Below are 23,857 nucleotides of genomic sequence, written 5' to 3'. Positions count from 1 at the left end.
GGCTCTCTATGCTCCTCCCTATATCCCCTCCCCTGGTTCTCTATACTCCTCCTTCCAGTCCCTCAGTCCCAAAAAGGGCCACCGCAGGCCCACGGGGTCTCCTTCTGCATGCTGCTCCTGCCTGCAAGCACCGTACCCACAGCTCCCAATGCCCCTCCAGCTCCCCTAGCTCTCTATGCTCCTCCTTCCAGCCCCTCTATCCCCTTCCCAGCTCTCTATGCTCCTCCTTCCAGCCCCTCTATCTCCCCCAGCTCTCTATGCTCCTCCCCAAGCCCTTCTATCCCCTTCCCAGCTCTCTATGCTCCTCCTTCCAGCCCATCTCCCCCAGCTCTCTATGCACCTCCTTCCAGCCCTTCTATCCCCTATGCCCCTCCTTCCAGCCCCTCTATCTCCCTCAGCGCTCTATGCTCCTCCCCAAGCCCTTCTATCCCCTTCCCAGCTCTCTATGCTCCTCCTCCAGCCCTTCTATCCCCTTCCCAGCTCTCTATGCTCCTCCGTCCAGCCCCTCTATCTCTACCAGCTCTCTATGATCCTCCTTCCAGGCCCTCTATCTCCCCCAGCGCTCTATGCTCCTCCCCAAGCCCTTCTATCCCCTTCCCAGCTCTCTATGCTCCTCCGTCCATCCCATCTCCCCCAGCTCTCTATGCACCTCCTTCCAGCCCTTCTATCCCCTATGCCCCTCCTTCCAGCCCCTCTATCTCCCCAGCGCTCTATGCTCCTCCCCCCAGCCCTTCTATCCCCTTCCCAGCTCTCTATGCTCCTCCGTCCAGCCCCTCTATCTCCACCAGCTCTCTATGATCCTCCCCCCAGCCCTTCTATCCCCTTCCCAGCTCTCTATGCTCCTCCGCCCAGCCCTTCTATCTCCTTCCCCCAGGCGCTTGGTGCTCGTTCTCTCCGGTCCCGGAGCTCCCTGCGTATTCCTCTCTATGATCGTCTAGAGCCTGTGCGCCGCTCGGACCGTTTCCGGCGAGGGGCCCAGGCTGGCGCGGGGGTAGAAGCCGCTGGAGCATGACAAGGTACCGGGGAGAGGGAGTCGGAAAAGGTTCGGGTGAGCGCGGTGTCCCCCGGGTTGGGGGCAGCGGGTAGATGTTAGGGGGCAGGCACAGGGCTGGGGATAGAGGTTGTAGGGCCGACCCCAGGGCAGCGGGTAGATGTCAGGGGGCAGGCACAGGGCTGGGGATAGAGGTTGTAGGGCTGACCGGGGGGGCAGCGGGTAGATGTCAGGGGGCAGGCACAGGGCTGGGGATAGAGGTTGTAGGGCTGACCCCAGGGCAGCGGTAGATGTCAGGGGGCAGGCACAGGTCTGAGGGTAGAGGTTGTAGGGCCGACCCCAGGGCAGCGGGTAGATGTCAGGGGGCAGGCACAGGGCTGGGGATAGAGGTTGTAGGGCTGACCCCAGGGCAGCGGTAGATGTCAGGGGGCAGGCACAGGTCTGAGGGTAGAGGTTGTAGGGCCGACCCCAGGGCAGCGGGTAGATGTCAGGGGGCAGGCACAGGGCTGGGGATAGAGGTTGTAGGGCCGATCCCAGGAGCAGCGGGTAGATGTTGGGGGGGCAGGCACAGGTCTGGGGATAGAGGTTGTAGGGCCGATCCCAGGAGCAGCGGGTAGATGTCAGGGGGCAGGCACAGGGCTGGGGATAGAGGTTGTAGGGCTGACCGGGGGGGCAGCGGGTAGATGTCAGGGGGCAGGCACAGGGCTGGGGATAGAGGTTGTAGGGCTGACCCCAGGGCAGCGGTAGATGTCAGGGGGCAGGCACAGGTCTGAGGGTAGAGGTTGTAGGGCCGACCCCAGGGCAGCGGGTAGATGTCAGGGGGCAGGCACAGGGCTGGGGATAGAGGTTGTAGGGCCGACCCCAGGGCAGCGGGTAGATGTCAGGGGGCAGGCACAGGGCTGGGGATAGAGGTTGTAGGGCCGACCCCAAGGCAGCGGGTAGATGTCAGGGGGCAGGCACAGGGCTGGGGATAGAGGTTGTAGGGCCGACCCCAAGGCAGCGCGTAGATGTCAGGGGGCAGGCACAGGGCTGGGGATAGAGGTTGTAGGGCTGACCCCAGGGCAGCGCATAGATGTCAGGGGGCAGGCACAGGGCTGGGGAAAGAGGTTGTAGGGCTAACCGGGGGGCAGCGGGTAGATGTCAGGGGGCAGGCACAGGTCTGAGGGTAGAGGTTGTAGGGCCGACCCCAGGGCAGCGGGTAGATGTCAGGGGGCAGGCACAGGGCTGGGGATAGATTTTGTAGGGCTGACCCCAGGGCAGCGCGTAGATGTCAGGGGGCAGGCACAGGTCTGGGAGTAGAGGTTGTAGGGCTGACCGGGGGGCAGTGGGTAGATGTTAGGGGGGCAGGCACAGGGCTGGGGATAGAGGTTGTAGGGCCGATCCCAGGAGCAGCGGGTAGATGTTAGGGGGACAGGCACAGGGCTGGGGATAGTGGTTGTAGGGCTGACGGGTGGGCAGCGGGTAGATGTCAGGGGGCAGGCACAGGGCTGGGGATAGAGGTTGTAGGGCCGATCCCAGGAGCACCGGGTAGATGTCAGGGGGCAGGCACAGGGCTGGGGATAGAGGTTGTAGGGCCGATCCCAGGAGCACCGGGTAGATGTCAGGGGGCAGGCACAGGGCTGGGGATAGAGGTTGTAGGGCCGATCCCAGGAGCAGCGGGTAGATGTTAGGGGGAGAGGCACAGGGCTGGGGATAGTGGTTGTAGGGCTGACGGGGGGGGCAGCGGGTAGATGTCAGGGGGCAGGCACAGGGCTGGGGATAGAGGTTGTAGGGCTGACTGGGGGGCAGTGGATAGATGTTGGGGGGCAGGCACAGGGCTGGGGATAGAAGTTGTAGGGCTGACTGGGGGGCAGTGGGTAGATGTTGGGGGGAGGCACCTGCTCAAGGTATAGGTTGTAGGGCTGATGCAGAGCAGCAGGTACAGGTCTGGGGGTAGAGGTTGTAGGGCTGACCTAGGGACAGTGGGTAAACGTCAGTGGGCTGGGTACTGTAGTTGATACAGTACTGTGGGTAGAGGTCAGGGAGTAGGTAGAGGTCAAGGAGTAGGGGCAGTTCCTGTGGGGCTGGCTCTACGGGGCTGCACATGGTGCCCCTGGGTGGCCTCTGTGGGGCTGAAGGGGTTTGAGTTTGAGGGTTGGGGTTTGGCATGGTCCCTAGGGAATGGAGTGTGGGGGTAGGTTCAGTAATCCAACTGTCATGATCCTAGGGAGGGGAGGAGAGGTGTGGGAGGGTCCTGACATAGTGTAGGGGGAGCATGGTTGGGGCTTGAGATTGTGAAGCAGTAGGGCTGGCATGATGTCTAGAGGTGTGTGAAGTCTGAGGGGTGCTGACACACCCTCTGGGGAGGGGGGTATAACCTGAAGGGGGTGACACAGTGGTGAAGGTAGGGAGAGTTGAGAGGCATAGTTTCTGGATGTGAAGTCTGAGAGATCCCATGTGGTGTCTAGGGGAGGGTGGTAAGATGCCTGAACGGTCTTTGTTTTGTTTGGTGAATGATTTTTGTCTTTTGGTAATTGAAGTAAATATAATTAAATCCAGATTCTGTATCAAAATGTTCTCATTTAGTTTGTAAAACTGCTATTCAAAGCTGTTTTGGGTTGTAATAATTTTGGCCTGTGGCTAAATGTCAGTTGGGTTTTGGCATGTCAGCCATTCGGAAAGAACTTGTGAATCTAAACACTTGCATAGTCCAGAAATTTGTGAGAAATAATGGAAGACTCATGTTCCCAGTTATCTTGCCACTTTCACTGTCAGTCACTAAGCTCATTTATAAATGAGTCCCGTGAACAATGTGATGGCTCTGTGCCTCTGGTTTCTAGGATGTATCCCTGGATTTTTGTTTGTGGTCAGTTAGGAGGTCTGAGTCGAGTCTGGCAATGATCATATTTAAATTTCTCTCTCTTTCTAGAATGCACATGATTGGGGTTTGCACTGCTTCCCTGGGCTCACTTGGGCTTATGCGTTTTTTTGATGTGCCCTGGTCATGGAGTCTGGCAGCCACACTGGGCATTTACATTGGCAGTGGAGGATGGAGGTTTCTCCGTATCATCTTAAAGACGGCTCTGAGGGATCTCTTGTAAGTGTTGCTTTGTGGGCCTTCATCTTATTCTGTAATGTGTTGGTTTTGTGTTTCCATAAAATAACCTTTCACTACTAACAATAAATCTGTATATATTTCAACTCTAACAACTTGCATTAGCAGCATAGCAGGGGAATTATGACCTAGAGTGTTGGAAATATACCTATGGAGACTATAATGTTCCTGGACCCTAGCTGAAACCTTTCCACCTTATAATTCCTGAAATGTTTGGAAAGGTGCTTGGAGTAAGAACTTATAATAAATTGGTTTTGTGTCTTTAAGCTTGAACATTTCAAGGTTTAATTTGCCGTTAGAGTTTTTTCTGTTTATTGTTTGTTCTTTATGTGAAGGGAAGTGAATTATGGCTTGAAAAGCTTAGTTTATTTAGGAACACAGATAAGTTGAATGGCTCAGAATGAGTACTTGCATTAAGGAAATGTTCTGACTGTGAAATGTAACAAGAGGTTTGTAAAACATTTACATTGTTAAAGTGTGTGGAAAGTGTTACAGAAGCAAAGTATCTTGTTCCTGCTAAAGTTTAAGGGACAGTCAGTCAAGATTAAGTGTATAGATTTTAAAAAATAATTTGTGATTCAGACATCAGTCTCTAGTCTCTCCCCTACGTCCTGGGGCAGCCAGAGACTCTGTAATTAGTGTCTCACTTAGTTCTGTTCCTCTTGGGCTTCTGTGAGGGAGCTCCTTTGTTCGAAAGGATTTAGGGCTCTTGTGATCACCAGAGACTGCCTAGCTTTACTGTGGCTGTCACTGGACTTTGAAGGACTGTTTCCTCCTGATTGCATGGCAAGTGAGGAATAATGGCAAAAAATAAATAGAGAGAATAAAGCCCCTTCAGAATGTGAAAAGGGTAGCTAACAAGTGAAAAGGCTCATCTGTTCTGTCTCTGGCACAGCTCAGTATAGGGTCACCATGAAAGGCCAGCTCAGTCTCACAAAATGTCTGCAACTTGTTTTTAAAACAACCCCTCCCCCATCCTTTGGCTTTGCTGACCAGGGTTCCTGCTGTTGACAGTTATGGGGATGTAAGGCTTTTACAGTGATGGTAATTAATAACCTTTCAACTTTTTGGGGCTTCTTGCAAACTCCTGTTGCACAACTATTTCCTATTTGATGATAGAGAAAATACAGCCACCACCTTCCTCCCCTTTAGGAAAGTAGGGTCCAGGTGGGTATTCTTATTTGAGTGTAGATGCTATGGTAGTATGTTTTAGCATATTTATTTCTCTGCGTGTTGAGAAATTGCAAATTGAGACAGACCGTGAGTGTCTTCAACAGAAACAGAACAATATAAGTGTGAAGAATCTAGAGTTAAATTTTAGGAAATGAATTTCTGCCCCATAACCGCTGTAATAGAAACTAGAGAAATCAGAAAAGACCACTCCTTTCCTTGTGAGACTATTCCAGGGTCTAGTAGATTTCACAGTCTGTGGATTTTCAGTTACTCAGCCTCAATTTTCCCTCTGTTCATTTTATCCACTAACTTCTAGTTATGCTGCCTCATAAATCCTAAACAATTTCTTCCCTCCCCCCCCTTTAGTGTTTGCTTCCTCCAGTTATTTGTAGACTATTGTTTTATCCTCTCCCTCTCCCAGGGCCTTCTCTACTGTTTTTGTCGCCCCAAGCAGCACCTAATTGCCACTGCAAAAGGCCGGGGCAGTCCATGTGCCCTTAAGGCGGCTCGCGTGTTTCCGCGACAGCTGAAGACAGAAGCTGCCGCCGAATTGCCGCCGCCGCTGAAACGTGCATGCCCCCTAACAGCACATGGACTGCCCCCGCCGTTAGCGGCAGCAATTCGGCGCTCTGCTTGGGGGCAAAAACACAGGGACTGCCACCTCTTGCAGTTTGCCGCCCCAAGCACCTGCTTGGGATGCTCGTGCCTGGAGCCTGCCCTGCCCTCCCCCACAGTCTTCATTTGGCAGCATCAAGAGACCATCTCTCATCACCATTCCTGGAACAGTTTAGGGGTTTGAATGGTAAGAAGATGCATATGAAGAGCAATACACTGGAGGTTTTTCTCTGACTAGAAACAACGTCCCCAATCACAGTTGTATGGCTTTTCTACATGGGAAGTCTGCCTCTGTTCTCTTAAAGCTCAGAGTTAGTGATACATGTCCAAGCTGTGGTTTTATTTTTAAACTTTCTTTATGGAATTATGGAAATACTTTTGTGTGCAAATTACTGAGCTTATAACATACTACTAGGACATTGCAAAGCATGGTCTGGCAGGCAAGCGTTGTTCTAAAACAAAATGTATTTGCAATTATTTCCTTGTTGAGAAAGCAAGCAAGCTCCCCATTTTCCAGTCCCCCTAAATGAAATCCTTAAAATAAGGATCTGTAATATAGTCTCATCCATGTCTTCTGTCAACATGTCTTTTTTTTTTTTTTAATTTGGTTAAGGTATTCAAATTAAATTTGCTGTAGATTGTGTGTGTGTGGGGTCTGTGTGTATCTAAGTGTCTAAAGAGGCTGACTGTGATGCTCCCTGTCTCTCCAACATAACAGAAATATAGCCAGCAATCATTGTTCTGTGTGGGACAGCAGTGGTCCAGACTTCCAATTAGAAAACACTGCTTTAGCTGGCTCAGGCCAATAGCCTATGAGTCACACTCCTCTGTGGAATGTGTGTTTTTCTTTCTTTATGGAAGACTGGCCTTAGGATCTGGAGGCATCTCTGAGAGTAACTTTAGAGTCCCATTATGAACTCAAGCTTTGTCTACACTAGCACTTTTGTCAGCAAAACTTTTGTTGGTGAGGGGTGTGAAAAAACACACCCCTGACTGACATAAGTTACGCTGACTAAAGTGCTTGTGTGGACAGTGCTACGTTGGAGCATGCCGCTCATTGGGGTTGGTTTAATTATACTGGCAGGAGAGCTCTCCCCCGCTGTCAAAAAGTGGTTGTGTGGGAGACCTTACAGCGGTGCAGCTGTAGTGGTGCGGCTGTAAGGTCTGTAGTGTAGACAAAGCCTCAGTGTTTATCCTGACAAAATTCTTCCACTTTATTGGTGTTCAGCATAACAAAGAGAAATAGACAAATCAGACCTAAGAAGTCTTGAGGCTTGAGGCCAAATAAAACTGGTGCATAAGTATATAATATGTTCCCATCGGCTGTAACCAATAGAGATTTTTATTTTGTGTTGTTACGCATCCTCCTAATTTTGTAGGGATATTTCATGGCTCACTAGATTTTTGCCGTCGCTAGATGAGGACTGAGAGGTCAGATACAGAGTGATCGCTTTGTGAAAAGTGTTCACCTATAGATGATATGGTGTTTGTCTTTTATAATTTTTCATTCCAGAGTGTAATGATTGTCTCATTTCATCCTCAAAGGAAACCTGCACAAGAGGAGCCTGGGAACTGAAATTTTTACTCTGCTAGACACCAAAAATCCTGGGCTCAATAGACACACAGGATTTATGATTTATTACAACAATCTATAATCCACTAACTCCCTCCCACACACACACACTTCCCCCCACCCCTTCCCCTCTGTTACTGGAAAGGTGTTAGCTGGCCACTTCACCTTTAAAGGTCCCTTGAAGTGTGTTAACTTCGTATGCTAAACAAACTGTTCCACCTTGTGTTTAGCTGTGACACTCTGAGTATGTTTCCCAAACCTGAGGAAGAGCTGTGTAAGCTTGAAAGCTTGTCTCTCTCACCAAAGAAGTTGGTCCAAGAAAAGATATTACTTCTCCCACCTTGTCTCTCTGTCTATTCACTTTCATTTTGAAGTTGCAAGGGGCAGCAGAGGCCCAGAAACTGTAGGAACATGGCAGTGCACTGGGTCACATTTGTAAGTGCTGAACTATAAGGACTAGAAAAAAACTTGCTTTATTTAACAATAAACCTTAGATTCTGCAGAAATTAATAGATTGGGGCTCCCAACTCTTCAGGGACAGATTCCCCCCTACCGTCCCCCCCCGGTGAGCGAGTGAAATTTTCAAGCTGCATACAACAGTGTAGAAGCATGAGTCAAAAAATATCAGACTGTATGTTAAACCATGTGGGGGTGTTGTACTTTCTGTTGGAATTATGACTTTCCTCTCCTTGCTGCAGTGGCCTCTCAGTGCTGCTACGAGTCAAGTATGAGTTGCGAAAGCATCAGCGAACCAAAAACACTATTCCAAAGATCTTCCACGATGTCGTCCGCAGGCACCCTGACAAAGTGGCTCTGATCTATGAGGCCAATGATGAGAAATGGACATTCCGGCAGCTGGACGAGTATTCCAATGCCGTAGCTAACTTCTTCTACCAGCAGGGGTTCCGTCTGGGTGATGTCATTGCCATCTTCATGGAGAGCCGTCCCGAGTTCGTGGGCCTCTGGCTTGGGATGGCAAAAGTTGGTATTGAGGCAGCTCTCATTAACTTCAATTTGCGTCTGGATTCTTTGGTTTACTGTGTGACAACCTCAGGAGCAAAGGCTGTGATCTTTGGAGGAGAGCTGGCTGCAGGTGAGACACCTGAGAGTTGGCACACATTAAGGACTAACTCCTGAAGTTCTTTCTTAGCCCTGATTGAGGCAAGCTCTCGCTGAAGTTGGTAGTTGTTCTGAATAAGGACTTAGGGCATGTTTCCTAGAAAGGTTCCTCTCCTCCCTCACTTGGGTTTCACTGGGAACAGAATGGGGTAACTGAGTCACTGCTGACCAGTTACTAAAGGGGAAGAAGTCTGTAACATGATGGATAAGAGTAGTATTGTGGATAGGGTGACCAGATGTCCCATATTTAAAGGGACTGTCTGGGTTTTTTTGGACTTTTTCTTATATAGGCGCTTGTTATCCCCCACCTTCTGTCTCGTTTTTTCACAACTGCTATCTGGTCACCCTAATTGTGGGTAGCTACAAATATTACTTCTGCTCTTATGTCAGTGTCTTCCTGGTATTGAATTGCCCAGAACTGAGTTCATTAGTTAGGTGCGGTCCCCTTGGAATTGTAAAGAGGATTAGAAACTCTGCACTCCAGGAGTTCTGCATCTGTGCACAGAGAGAAAAGGAAGGCTATCTGTAATGTTAGGTGTATTCATTTCCTATCCTGATGTGTTTTATAATCTCTGATTAACTTCACATTGTGTGTCCTCTACGCCAGTGATTCTCAAATGCAGCACCAAGGACTTCGTATGCGGCCTCCATGACTTTTGGGGGGCATGCAGCAAGAAACTTTTAAAAAAAATACTTTGACATACTTCATAATAACTGTGTAACTTTTGTGGTATTAATAGTACGTACTCTTTACATTAAAAAGATTTATTATTTTATGTGACACTTCCAAATAACCACATGATTAGAGTATCACTAGTATAATTTTAACTGTCAAAAACTGCAGCCATTGTGAATTTGCAGTGGCTGCACATGCAGTCACAGCAAAAATTCATTTGAGAACCAGTGCTCTACGCAATGAGTTTAAGTGTATGGACTGGACACTGTTCTTTATATTGGACATGGTGCATTATATTGCTGTTGAACTAAACTTTCTTCCACAGTTTATTAACATAACTAATTTGGGAATTCTGAATGTGTCTTTGAACCACTGGCTTTGAAATCCTTCTAGATTGCTGAGCTGCAGCTCATGCGACAAAAATGGACAAAAAAATAAATTTGCCTAAATTTGCTGTAAGGTCTCATGTTGGATCTAGGATACCAAGATCATGATAATTTGAGCGTTACTGAAATATTGAGATACCTATCCAAGTAAATCTCTGGCTTTTCTGGTCTTGGCATTGCAGATGTCTTATTAGATGCAAAGAAAGAATAGGTCAGTATTGGCAATGTTGTTGTTGTGGCCCAGAGTGTTGTGCTTGTTGTAACCAAGGTAGTTGTGTTTTGCAGCAATATCTGAAGTGAATGGGATGCTGGGCAAGAACATGGTGAAGTTCTGCTCTGGAGATTTTAACCCAGACTCTATCCCTGTGGAGACTAAATACCTTGATCCTCTTCTGAGTACTGCATCAAAATCTCCTCCAGATCAGATTACAGCCAAAGGTTTAGATGGTAAGTTTCTCAGTGAGCTTATTTTCCTGTGATAAATGTATAAGTGTAAGACGTGGAACTTGAGGAGTCCTTCTTTTGGGACATGGTAATGACTGAATGGGCAACTAAGCAAGCAGTGAAGGAGAGAGTAATCCTAACCCAACTTTGAACCACCTTATATAAAAGAGAAAAGTGAGGCTAAAAGTTGGCAAAAGGTAGCATTCTAACTGCTATATATTCTGGGTGAATATCTGTCACTGGAGTTCATTGGTTTCCTAGGTTTAGAGCAGGGGTCAGCAACCTTTTCTGAAGTGCTGTGCCGAGTCTTCATTTATTTGCTCTAATTTAAGGTTTCGCGTGCCGGTCATACATTTTAATGTTTTTAGAAGGTCTCTTTCTGTAAGTCTATAATATATAACCAAACTATTGTTGTATGTAAAATAAATAAGGATTTTAAAATATTTAAGAAACTTCATTTAAAATTAAATTAAAATGCAGAGCCCCCCCGGCCTGGTGGCCAGGACCTGGGCAGTGTGAGTGCCACTGAAAATCAGCTTGCGTGCCGCAGGTTGCTTACCCCTGGTTTAGAGAATGGGTATGTCTTACTAGCTGAGGGAAGGAGAGTGCCGTTGCCCATGATCTTCAGTTCCAATCACTATTACTGGTCCTAGATCCAGATGAAAGAGGAAGGACTGTTTGTGTGCGTGTGTGTGTGTGGGTTTGAAAACCCAAGAGAAACCAGATGAGTAGCCTGCTCGTATTTAGGAAAGGTGAAGAAGGGTTTTCCTGTTTATAGCGATTCCCTCAATTTTCTCCTAATATGTAGGCTGTGTGGTTTGGTTTCATTACTAATGACCTCACCCTTCTCTATTTTTTTTATTTTACTTGTGGAGAAGAGGAGAAAAGAAAGGAAGGGAACTGGCTAGATAGTAGAGTTTCATGTTTAATAGAATCAGAAATAGGCTATATATTACACTTGTGAGATGAGTAACACTGTTGGTGAGTGTATCCTCCCATTTTAGTAACTGTTACTGTAGGACAGTGGTTCCCAAACTGGGGTTCGTGAAATGTTACAGGAGGTTCTCTGGAAAAAATTCCCTAATGGCGGACAGAGCTGTCCCTAGGGACCCTGGGCAGCATGGGGCCAGCAGCCTGGACTTCCAAGAGCTAAGCAGATCAAAGCAAGCATATCTCTTGCACTGAGGAGATTTAAACTTCAAGACTCCTTATAAGAAATGGAAAGGGAGGTGGGTATTTTTTGCTGTTTTTAGAATTAAATACTCAGCTAGTATTGTTTTTTAAATTGTTATGAAGAACAAGTTTAAGCTTTGTTGTAACATGCATTGTTTGCTTGGACTGCTCAAGGCCTGAATACTTGTGAAGGAGGAACTCTTTGAGTTGGCTTCTTAAATACCTTCATGCTGTTTCACATCTGATACTCCTTGAGGAAACAGAGGAGCCTTGTCTTATAACAGGCTTATTCAAAGTGATACAAGCTATGAAAGTGAGATCTTGGAAGACTATTGCCATTTTAATAATGTTATAAAAATACTGTAATGATTAATAAGTGATAATAAATAAGTATGTAATAAGCATGTCATAAAAACAAATTTTATATTTCCAAGATCACTGCTTTTATAATTTATACTCAGGTAAAGGAGAGAATCCCTGGAAATATTCATTTTTAGGAATGGGTTCGTGAAACTTAACATTTTAGTGAAAGAGGTTCACAGGTTGTTAAAGTTTGGGAACCACTGCTTTAGGATCAATAACTCCTGCTGCATGGAGAAACTTGATGCTTTGTAATGAAAGCTTGCTGGATTCTTTACAAAATCTCAAAAATCTTGCTCTGTGCTCTTCTCTTCCTCTTCACAGTGTAGCTTGTCTTAGACACCCTCACCCCTGTTTGAAGTGACCTTTCCTCTAGATTCATCTCCCCAGTAAAAAGAACAGGAGTACTTGTGGCACCTTCGAGACTAACAAATTTATTTGAGCATAAGCTTTTGTGGGCTAAAACCCACTGCATCGGATACATACAGAAACTGCATGCATCCAATGAAGTGAGTTTTAGTCCATAAAAGCTTATGCTCAAATAAATTTGTTAGTCTCTAAGGTGCCACAAGTACTCCTGTTATTTTTGCAGATACAGACTAACACGGCTGCTACTCTGAAATCTCCCCAGTAGCATTTGAGTCAGGCAGCTGGCCTAATTCCAAGGCTATTTGGAGAGGGAGGAGAAAAGTGCATGCCCTTAGGGCCCTGCATTCTTGATTAAAAGATTAGAATTGGGGCTGCCTTTCACCCTCTGTTTTTATGGGTGAAGTTTACTGGTTTCTCTTTGCGAGGGCTGTAATGTGGCTTCTATGCTAACCATATCAGTTTACCCTCTCCTGTGCCAGCACTAGATCAAAGCAGTCACTTGTGATCAGCAGATCACTGACAGGAGCAAAGCTAAAACCTCGTCCTGCACAGAAAAGGGGATTAAACAGCTGAAGAGAATCTGTCATATGCCTGGCTTGTGTTTTTGTTCTCCAGATCGGCTCTTCTATATCTACACATCTGGCACAACAGGAATGCCAAAGGCTGCCATTGTGGTGCACAGCAGGTGAGGAGCTGAAGAGAAGCTGCTCTTCATTCAGTGATACTCAGGCTATGGCTACACTTGCAGATGTAGCACTGGGAGTTAAACCAGTCCTGGGAGAAAGCAGCAGGGAAAGCGCTGCCGTGTGTTCACACTGTCAGCTGCAAGCACAGTGGTGTGTCCACATTAACAGCTCTTGCAGCGGCACAGAGAGCAGTGCATTGTGGTAGCTATCCCAGTGTGCAAGTGGCTGCAGCATGCTTTTCAAATGGGGGGGATGGGGTGCAGTGTGTATTGCGGGGGAGAGAGTGTGTGTTTTGAGGGACACAGAATGTGTCAGCATGCTGTCTTGTAAGTTCAAACAGCGGCAGGGGGAAATCCCGACATCAGCCGCCATCCTCTGTCTCTCACACACACACACCCACTTCTACCTCTGCAGTAGGAGCATTCCACAATAATGGTTTGCTTTGTGTCTCGGAGCAGATAAGCATGCTGGCTGTCAGAAACAGAGCTTTGAAAGGGGATATACGCATGCCTGCAGCTGAGTTCAAAACAATGACCAGAGTGGCCATTTGACTTCAAGGTATTATGGGACGTTTCTGGAGGCCAATCACAGTGCAGTAATGCAATACGTCGTCCACACTGACACTCTGGCATTTCAGCCAGGGCGCAGCCTCTATGCCTCTCGTGGAGGTGCATTACCAGGGGTGTTCCAGCCACGGAGTCCAGGCGCTCTACGTGCCTCGCCAGTGTGGACACTTCAGGAGTTAGGGCGCCCACGGCTGATTTAATGCGCTCTAACTTGCAAATGTAGCCAAGTGCTGTGTTCATTTCCATTCCTTAACATCCGTTGTGTTCTTGCAGGTACTACCGCATAGCTGCCTTTGGGTACTATGCCTACAGAATGTGCCCTGAGGATATCCTCTACAACTGCCTGCCACTCTATCACTCAGCAGGTATACTTCCTCCTCAGGAAGCAAAGGTTCACAGTATTGCTGCCTATCCTAGTGCTTCTGGTGCTGTTGAGGATCTTCAAGTACTGTTGTAAATGAATTTATCCAAAGTGATTGAAGCCAGAGCCAGCACTGATATCCTGCCCTGCTTTGTCTTCCAGGTAACATCATGGGAGTCGGCCAGTGTCTAATCCATGGCCTCACTGTGGTGATCAGGAAGAAGTTCTCAGCCAGTCGCTTTTGGGATGATTGTACAAAATACAAATGCACAGTAAGCAGTGTCCTGAATTCTGCCATGTCTCTGCAGCCTGCAGTATATGGGAGCAAATTAATTTGGCAGTGGGATTATTTCTAGCTTCAGCAGGGAATCTTCAGATATCAGCTCTGACTTTTCCCTGCCATCCACCTCAAGCATTCAACTGCAAGCCCTCTTACTTCTTCAGCTAGCATCGCACCTCAGCTCCATCTCCCCCCCACCCGAGACTTTAGACTGTAAGCCCTTCATTGCCAAATCTGTGTTGCTTCCAGGTCTTGATGACTACAGGTGACAGACAAGAAGTGGAATCTGGGTTTCCCACCTGATGATATAGAGCATGCTTACTAACCCGCTGGACTAACATCAATCAATCTAACATCTTTAGCCAGTCCATTCCTAAATGAGCAAAAGAGGAATATCAGGAAATATAATGCATAGAGATGAAGTGGTAAATTCTGCTCCTGAACTTCACGATTCCAATTATCTTAACTTGCCACTGGACTTTTATCTATAGTCCTGTTAAAATACAACATAGAAAAATGAATTATCAGATTCATAACCTCCATATAGCTATAAAACATGAGCACGCCAGTAGTCCCTTCCCAGCCCTGACACCTCTGACTTTTGCAATAATGCAATTAATAATACACATGTGTAGTATCTTCAAACATTATTTGGAGCTAGACAGAGAATGGGTTGCTGGCACGTGAAGAAGAGGAGTCATCTGAATTCTCTCAGCTCTTGGAGGGTTTCTTACTTGACAGAAAGCCTGTTCCAAATGTCTATTTTGGGTTCTGTGTGGAAGCTTAAGAGAGAAGATAAATCCTGGCTTTAAACATGACTGTCTCTTTTCTAATAGCAGGAAGATCTGCTACAGGAGGATCTTCTGCTTGATACATAGCATGACAGGCACAATACAGGGAGGACTGGACTGATCACAAGTCTTCTTTCTCCTTCCCCCACTGGCATTGCTGTTATGTATCTCAGAGGCTGGTATTGAAAGTTCTGTGTATATTGCCCATGGATCCAGATGCTTGTTCTGAACCACTTTTAACTGCATTCTGACCCCAAAAAGCAGCATTCCCATGAGCCCCTGCTCTTAAAAAGACCTTATGATTAGGAGCAGCCCATTTTTGGATAGGCATAAGCTTCGCTGGGGTTCAGGATAACAACTGTAGGGGAGAAGCAGAACAAGTTCCTCCAGGGGTGAGGAGAAAGGGGCTTATCTGAGATCCTCTGATGCAAACTATAGTTAGAGGAAGCAGAACAGGACTTTCTGGGGTGAGGCCAGCCAGGACTGCTCAGCAGCAGCTGCAATGCAAGAAGGGGAGGTATGTGCAGGGTCTTTGGACACCAGTATTATCAGCATACTGCACTTTATTTGAACTCTGGGTATTATTTCCCCTCTGCTGATTGGTGGTTGGTCCAACCTCCATTCCCCACCCTTCTTGGCAGTCCCTTTACTGCCAACCTTGCCACTTCCCCACCCTCTGTGCTCTTCTCCATCCTTACCTCCCTACCACACATTATCCCCCTTCCTTCCATTTCTGTATGGCCTTAGTCATATTAACTCCTTTCCTTGCTCCACACCATGACTCATAATAAATATTCAGGAAATGGCACTAGCACTGTGCCCCCATCACCTTAGTCACTTTGCTTGCATGCAGTACCCCTTTTCTCACTCCTTGTCTTCTTCTGTCTTTAGAGTGGAAGCACTTTGGGGCACGGACTGTTATTTTATATTTGTGTATACCCAGCAGAAGGATACCCAATTATGATTAAGGCTTCTGGGCATTACCATAATACATTTAATAATGGAGGTGCTGAGATAGGTAGCATTAATTATGGATTACCTATGTTTCAACTGTTCCCAGGGCATCATAAAGGTCTCCTGGAGACTGATCTATATTTGTTTGCTTCCTCAGATTATTCAGTATATTGGGGAGATCTGTAGGTATCTTCTGAACCAGCCAGTACGGGAGGCAGAAGCACAACATCACGTGCGACTTGCAGTGGGAAATGGGTTGAGACCCACAATATGGGAAGACTTTACAAGGCGCTTCCGAATTAAACAGATTGGGGAGTTCTATGGAGCCACAGAATGTAATTGCAGCATTGCTAACTTGGATGGAAAGGTACGCAGTGGCTACAGTGCAAGGGGAGAAATGTATAGTAAGAGGGATGCAGTACAGAGGGAGATGTACCTTCAGCCTGTTTTCTTGGCTGCTCTGCGCAGTGTCTTTTGGGACCCTATCACTGGGCTGCAGGGAGCTAAATCTGCGCCACTTTTACAGGACAAATTCTCTTTTGGTGGTGGTGGGGGATGATTTCCTTTTTTAATAGAGAGTGATAAGAAAATTCCCACCCACACCTCTTTTAGGAGAAGGTAGACAGCCAGATATAACAAGGAACAGGCAACTCAGAGGCTAAATGATTCTTTTTAGCCCTTCACTTCCTCATGTGTCTTGGGCCATCTCTTGAAAGGTTGGAGCCTGTGGTTTTAACAGCCGGATTTTGCCCAATGTTTATCCCATTCGCTTGGTGAAGGTAAATGAAGACACCATGGAGCTGATCCGTGACTCCAGCGGGCTCTGCATCCCCTGCTGCCCAGGTAAGTGTTACTGTGTACACCATGTTCTCAAAGCTTTAACTGTTCTACAAGAATGCCAAATAGGCATTAGCTGGTTCAAGGAAGGAGTGATGGGATATGGAGCCTTTCACTTCCAGGTCTCTGCTTCAAAAGTAGCCCAGCTCAACAAAATATATTGTACAGCAATATGGTAACCTGCATTAAGTAAGTCTGTGTTGCAAAAACTGCTTGCACAATGGCCAATCTTGTTAGCAGATGTGATCTCATAGGGTCTTGTCCTGTTTTTTCTAGGGGAGCCAGGCCTTCTTGTGGGTAGAATAAACCAGCAGGACCCCTTGCGCAGGTTTGATGGCTATGTCAATGAGAGTGCCACCAATAAGAAGATTGCATGCAATGTGTTCCAAAAAGGAGACCAGGCATACCTTTCAGGTACTGTCAGAACAAGTGCTGGCTTCATCAGTGTTCAACACAGATATGTTTCAGTCACTGGACAGGGGAAATGACTCTTAGAGCTTCCGGGGTTTAATCAGCTCTTTGTAGAGGCTGACAAGAAATCTTATCTTATCTTAGGGTTTTGTTCTGCTGCCATCTGCGTAGTATTCTAGATTCAATATAGAATGTATGAACTACAAACAGAAAACCCATAGAGATGGATTCTCTCTACTCCACCCCTTATTGCTTTAGGTTTTCTCTCTCGTTTCTTTCCCTCATCCTGTTACAGCTGCAGATCCTGTAGGCACTGGGGAAATGGCCACGGATTTAGCTCCACACCCTTGGGAGGTAGGTAGGAATAGTATTCTCTTTAACTGCATGTGCTGGACCTAGATGGCATATTCAAGGGCTGAAAAGCAGGGCCTAGCGCCGCTTAATCAAGTACTGATATTGATTGTGGCTTCTCTCCTCTGCAGGAGATGTGTTAGTGATGGATGAACTTGGTTACATGTACTTCAAAGACCGTAGTGGGGACACATTTCGGTGGCGAGGGGAAAATGTCGCCACCACAGAAGTAGAGGGAATCCTGAGTCACATCCTCAGTCAAACGGATGTTGCAGTGTATGGAGTAGAGGTACCAGGTAACTAGAGACCTAGAACTCCCGAGATTCAGTGGGGAGGCAAGTCAAGCAGTTATACAAGTTTGTGTCTTATTCCCTGGGACAATTTGAAATTGACTATCTTTGCTGGAATAGGGTGCCCCAAAATGGGGGAAGGTAGGCGGGGCAACAGAGTGGTCTGATTTGACCAGCACTCATCGTGAGCAGTGAAATGAAGGCCCCAGGGATAATTCACTAATCAGTACTTGTAACTTATGCTGCTGTTTGGTGAGATCCGTACACATGGGGAAAGGTGTGATCATTAGTGGTTGAATCCAACTAAGAAGCAATCTGTCTGGGTGCCCAGAGAGCTCTGATCTCCAGATAATCCAGCTCAGTGTTGGAGTATTTAGTGCATGCTTTCCACCTTGGTTTATAATGACTTAATCTTAAAAAGAAAGGTCTTGTTTAAGGATGAGAAATAGGAAGGAGGAGACTCATGTGTTTCATGTCTCCGCCTATTTATAGTTTGTGCTCAGCAGAGATTCTTGGTGAAAGTAATCTTCAGGATTCCATGGAGACTCCTGTTTGATTCCATACAGGAACAGGCATCTTGGTATGATCTCCAGGGGAGTGGGGATGGGGTTGGAGGGATGCTTGTCACTGGGCTCACTTTGGGAGCTGCCACTCCAATGCTGAGAGACTTGTCTGCTATATCTCCCAATAGCTATCAGTCATGAAGTCTGGGTCTCTCCTGTGAGGAACTGATACAGAACAGAATGATCCTTTATAAAACATAAATAAATGCCTCTTAAATTCTCTGGGCACAAATAAAGGGTCTGGAGAAAGCTACACTGAGCAAGAGGAAAAGTCCCTTTATGAAAAGGGAAACTGTTTCAAGCAAGTGTCTGGTTGGAAAGTTCCCATTAAATGGCTGTTCAGTCTCCTTGGTTTTATCGCAAACTCAGTCTGGGTGGAAGAGGAAGCTTAACAAGATGGAGTTGGATTAGCTTTCTGAGATATGGACATTGTGACCTTACCTTTGACTGAGGAGGGCTGGAAGTGGTTTCCTTCCAAGTCCATCAGAATTGCAAGGAATTCCGTACCATAATGGTTAAAGCATGGTACCTCTTCCATGCTGCCCTCACTTGCAACTGAGGGAGAGAAGGGTAAGGTTCAGGTGGGTATCTGTATTTACACCTGTACCAAGTGTCTAAGGTCCAATCCAGCACCATTCTCTCTGTCCTGTACACTCTGTGAGTTCTGCTGTTTTATTTCAGGGATTGAAGGGAAAGCTGGAATGGCAGCAATAGCAGATCCAAAAGTGAAATTGAGTCCTAATGCTTTGTATCAGGAGCTACAGAAGGTGCTGCCTCCCTATGCACGGCCAGTCTTTCTTCGGCTCCTGCCTCAAGTTGACACCACAGGTACTGATGGGTCACTTCCAAGTTCTTTTCTTGTTAGCAATGCATGTGTCAGTAACCTTCAGACCCCAGAGCTCAGCTCAAACTTGGAAAGTGTCAAAGTTGCTGCTTTCTTAATTGTGCTATGTAGCAATAAGAAACCTGCACTTAGTCAGATGGTTTTATTTTGAGTTAATTGGCTGCTGGTATATGTCTGCCTGTCTTTTTCTTTCATAGATTACTTGTGATTCTGCTGGATTTTGCACGAGTGAAATAATGTCTGTAGTTGAATTTTATACAGCAGAATAGCTGGACCAAGGCCATTAACTGAAGAGACCATTGCAGAGGAAAAGATTTTTGTGCTTTCTAACACTTGTTCTGAGTTCAGTGCTGTGGTATAGGCCAGCTCTATATATGGGTCAGTGGGAGCCTTTGCCAGCAGTAAAGTGCTTGGGAATATAAATGTAGCTATCTATCAAACAATCTAAAGGGTCCTTGTTATCTGCTGAAGGAATTTCAACACACACTGGGGCTCTCGCAACCCCCTCGCTCAGTGATACTCAGATTGCAGCTCGTGAGCTGCAAGTGGCTTTTTAAGCTCTTTGCAGCACATTAAAACACACTGTGATTTTACTTATTAGCCAGTCAGGATGCTTTTACTATGTTATTAACCAACTAAGTTATCAACTTAAGTTAATAACGTATTTTCTGTGAGAATAACATATATACACACATATATACCCGGGGTGGTCAAACTTACTGACACTCCGAGCCGCATGCGATAATCTTCAGAAGTTCGAGAACTGGGCTTCAGCCCCATAGGGTGCACCTGCCAAGGTTTGGGGCTTCAGCCCTGCACCTGCTGAAACCCTAAGCCCTGGCAGGTGCCTCCTGTGGGGAAGAAGCCCTGAGACTCCCCCCCTCCCCCAACCTAGTCTGGTAAGTGGAGAATGGAGTGAGGGTGTGGAGAGCTCTGTGAGCCACACTTTAACTGTAAAAGAATTGCATGAGGCTCCCAAGCCATGGTTTGGCCACCTCGCTATATACACTAAATATTTCTACTGTCATACTGTTTAAATATGACTAGTACTATAGTAAATGGAAAAAATGAATTCACATGACTGTGGCTCTTTTGGGTAATATTGATCGCTAATTTGGCTCCTGAACCACTGAGGTCTAGTTGCCCTAGCCACTCCATCTTGCACAGAATATTTAATACCTAATCATTTGCCCTCATTTATGCTGGAGATTTTGCAAACATTCACGCTCTCTCATATTTTGAATAACTGCCTGATCAGCTGATTAAACAGCTTTAGAGGTGGCTGTTGTCTCTTTTCCAGGAGGATTCTTTTTTAGTCTTCTGAAGAAGTGGAAACAAGAAATTACATAGCTCACACATAGTAAATATCAACTAACTGTAGATGACAGAAATAACAGACCAGTATGACACAAGATCTATAACTGAGATCGTGAAATAGTTACAAACCTTTATTAATTATTAGACAGAAGCTACATGAACTTTCAAACTGAAAATTAAATGGCAGAAATTTAATCACTGTGCAGCAACTACCAGATGCATCAAAAGGCTGATCTTCCTGGTGCATCTCAGCCTTATTCTAAGGGATGTGCTGTCAGTCGTTGCAGCCAGGAAGATGTCAGTTAAATTTTCAACATGACGGCTAAAGACTGACCTTGTAATTAAAGCATCAGGATTCCCACCTCCACTCTTTCCACACACCATAATCTCTAAAGCAGCAAATAGGTTTAACTGAGCCACTGAACTCCTCAAAACTTTGCCAATTGGATTCAGTGCTATAGACAGCACTTACAGGAATCCAAATATTACATTTTTACAACACCTGCAATATATTGCACGTTGCATCATGAAATCTTTTTACAAACATGAACAATGCCTCACAGGGTCCCTGTAATGAAGATTTGGGCTATAGCAGTGGTCCCCAAACTTTTTTGTCTGTGTGCCCCTCCCCTTACCAAGTCGTGTCCCCTCTTCCCCCCCCAGGTTGGGAGCTAGGCCTCAGCCAGGAGTAGGGCCAGTGCTGCAGCTGGGGCCTCTGCTGGGGGCCTGCAGCCAGGGGCCCACAGCTGGGAGCCAGGGCCAGATCTGCCGCTGGGGCCAGAGTGGAGCTGGGGGCAGAGCGGAGTTGGGTGGCGCTCCCTTCCCACCCACTGTGGGGGCTGGCCCAGGCTCCACCATGCCACCCCCCCCAAACATTCCTCAGTGTCCCCCTCAGGGGTGCATGCCCCACAGTTTGGTGACCACTGGCTTAAGTCAAGAACACATTGCACAGTTGAAATTGCACAGATCCTGTACTGTGAGAGGTTGGTGGAGAAAGGAGAAACAAAACCTATGGTGTTTGTAGCACATACACCATGAATGGATCGTGATTTCTTTTGTACTGATCCCAAGGGATCTAGGGCCTAATTCATCCTGTCTCATACCAGCCAGTGGAGTTATTTTTGATGTATGGTGGTGAGAAGTATCTGGCTTCTAGGTGTAACACCAATAACAAGTAGTGTGTTGGTTCACATTTATCTTCCTAATCCTGTTTCCACAGGTTTCCAGCTCTGAAAATTTTCACGTTAGTGTTTTCTTTCTCTTTTCCAAGGCACATTCAAAATCCAGAAAACCCGTTTACAGAGAGAAGGATTTGACCCTCATCAAACATCAGACCGGTTATATTTTCTCGATCTAAAGTTGGGAAAATATGTTCCATTGGATGAATGCCTCTTTGAGAGGATCCGTGCCAGAAAGGTTGCTCTGTGATCTGGTCTGGGATGTGTGTCTTGCAGGAAATGCTGCTGACTAGCTTAAGAAGGGACCCTGCCTGTGAGAGTGAGGGATTCCTGCTAGATAAATAGTGCAAGGTCCTCGTGCAATGCATCGACAACCGTGACAAATTCACTGGGGTGTAGGACATTGTCCTCACATGTGTTAAGCACATTAATTTGTTCCCTATTCCTGTCCTGGGCATAGACATGCCATTTCTCTACTGTTCTGTATCTAGAGATTTTTTTTTCTCTTTGTAACCACTACAAACTGAGGGACTCTGTGCAACATGGGAGGTGTTTATGGTCTGAATTATTTATTGTAATTGAACAGAAATGCTATGCCCTGAGCAGGTTTCCTTTTGCTTTCTCTTTCAACTTTGTTGCTATCTATAGACCTTTAGTTAGTAGCATGTTTGCTTCAGGTAGAGCATTTGATTGTCCCATCTCACATTTCTTTTTCTTAACTACACATCTAAGATTCGCTGTAGTGGGAAGTCTTGCTCTGAAGTGTCTATCATTCATTTACCTAAGGTATTCTGTTTGTGCAATGGGGCCTAGCACAGTGGGGGCCTGGTCCATGACTGGGGCTCTAGGCATTATAATAATAAATAATCATAGGATTGGGAATTAATCAGATTGTTGACCAGTGGAGTGCAGTCTCTATGAATCTTCACAAATTGTGGTCTGCAGAATAAACAGGTTGTTAATTCACTGAAGGAAGTCAATTAGGTGTAAATGGCTACAAAGCATAAATAGGGGCACAGGGCCACTGCCTAGGGACATTGTTCACTGGCATAATGTATTTAAACTTGTTACTGGCCTACGTGATAATGAGGCAAATAGCTGGACTTGACAGAGGAGTCACATGGGAATGTTATACCTTTTCATGCTAATGTGAGGTTTTAGAAAATGTTAATTTTAATGCTGCTGTGTATTTTCTTTAATTTTATTTTTATATTTACTGGTGGTTTTCATCTTTAAATTGTGCTGCCGTCTGCTGGAAATTAGTGGCAATTGTTGAACACCAAGGAAGGCCACCTATGACAAGACAAATCGGAACATAATAATTTTAATGTCTACTCCAACCTCTATTAGAATTTTATCTTCTGTTTTAATGTGGGCAAATCCATTAACAGACACTTCCGGATGTACTTGTTTTCCTGGTGCTTTTGCCGTAATTAGAACTAAATGTAACTCTTAAAATTGGAGAATTAAAGTGTTTGACCTTCACAGATGTGTGTGCATGCTGTGCTTCCACCTGTCCTAACAATGGATTATTTTCTCATTTTAATTGTGTAGTCTTGAGCAGCTGGTCATTCCCTTGTTTTGGAGGCATTTGAATTTACCATATCCGGTAATGGCAGCTACTGCTGGTGTATCCAGCCATGTGATTGATGCCTTAAGGAACTTTCAGTGGACTAGTACTTTTTATGCAATTTATACTGGAAGGACCATATTCTGTTGCATCCTGTGCAGCAGTTCCAATTACAGCACTTCGATGACACTACATGGAGCATAAGAAAAAAATTCATTCTGCTCTTTCTCTGGTGGAGTTAATGCTTCGTCTAAAATATTTTTATAAAGTTTTGCGGATGCTTTTGAAACACGTTTGAATAGTTAATGCACTGAAGAAACTGGACCTTATCAATGGTTTAAATACTGATTTTTTTTTTTCAATCTGGAATGTGCCTTTTATTAGGACAGACATTGAAGAAAGTCATTCAGGGTAAGAATGAACCTAGTTACCTGGAACTATAATATACTCAAAAACAAAATGAGGGAGTCTGCAGCTTGGGAACTGAACTCACCAGCCACTGGCTATCACTTTAAATATACTAAAGTTTCTTGTAGTTTAAAGGATGTCATGTATTGACTAATTAAACTTTTAAAACAAAATTGGTTTCAAACTGATCACTATATTGTCTAATTTGTTTTTACCAAACTCAGAAATAAAAACAAACACACTGATTCTAAGTTTGTTTTAATGTAACTTTCATTTATTTCCATTTAGTATGATGGGCTCTTCTGTACTAGAAAATCCAATCCATTAAATTAATTACTTTATTACTGTTTATAATTGAAGAGGTGAGAGTGAAGTTGAGAGGGGTTCAAAGTGATAGCCCTGAAAGATGATTTTTGATTATAGTATTTTGGATGGATTGGGGGGGTTGAGAAGAGAAGGCGAGAGCAGTGGGGTAGG

At 45.7% G+C, this 23,857-nt stretch overlaps 1 protein-coding gene across 4 annotated transcripts; it reads left to right on the top strand.

Annotated features, from left to right (window-relative positions):
- The first annotated feature begins 10 nt into the window (after window positions 1-10).
- Window positions 11-23,631, top strand: SLC27A1 (solute carrier family 27 member 1). Of its 4 annotated transcripts, none has more exons than XM_030547653.1 (13): window positions 13-1,016; window positions 3,900-4,067; window positions 8,145-8,539; window positions 9,913-10,074; window positions 12,589-12,658; window positions 13,499-13,590; window positions 13,749-13,858; window positions 15,769-15,978; window positions 16,328-16,454; window positions 16,725-16,862; window positions 17,342-17,506; window positions 18,745-18,891; window positions 22,957-23,631. In XM_030547653.1, the coding sequence occupies exons 1-13, from the start codon at window positions 1,009-1,011 to the stop codon at window positions 22,995-22,997; spliced, it is 1,833 nt and encodes a 610-aa protein (XP_030403513.1). In that variant the 5' UTR covers window positions 13-1,008; the 3' UTR covers window positions 22,998-23,631. The 4 variants fall into 4 exon arrangements, with proteins under 4 accessions (XP_030403514.1, XP_030403513.1, XP_030403510.1 ...); XM_030547650.1 differs by having other exon boundaries at window positions 14-1,016; window positions 21,495-23,631; XM_030547651.1 differs by lacking the exon at window positions 13-1,016 and adding an exon at window positions 1,027-1,048 and having other exon boundaries at window positions 21,495-23,631.
- The last annotated feature ends 226 nt before the right edge of the window (window positions 23,632-23,857 follow it).

The sequence above is a fragment of the Gopherus evgoodei genome, unplaced genomic scaffold, assembly GCF_007399415.2.
Source record: "Gopherus evgoodei ecotype Sinaloan lineage unplaced genomic scaffold, rGopEvg1_v1.p scaffold_66_arrow_ctg1, whole genome shotgun sequence".
Lineage (NCBI taxonomy): Eukaryota > Metazoa > Chordata > Testudines > Testudinidae > Gopherus > Gopherus evgoodei.
The sequence above is the reverse complement of the archived record's forward strand: the minus strand, read 5'-3'. Positions and strand labels throughout refer to the sequence as shown.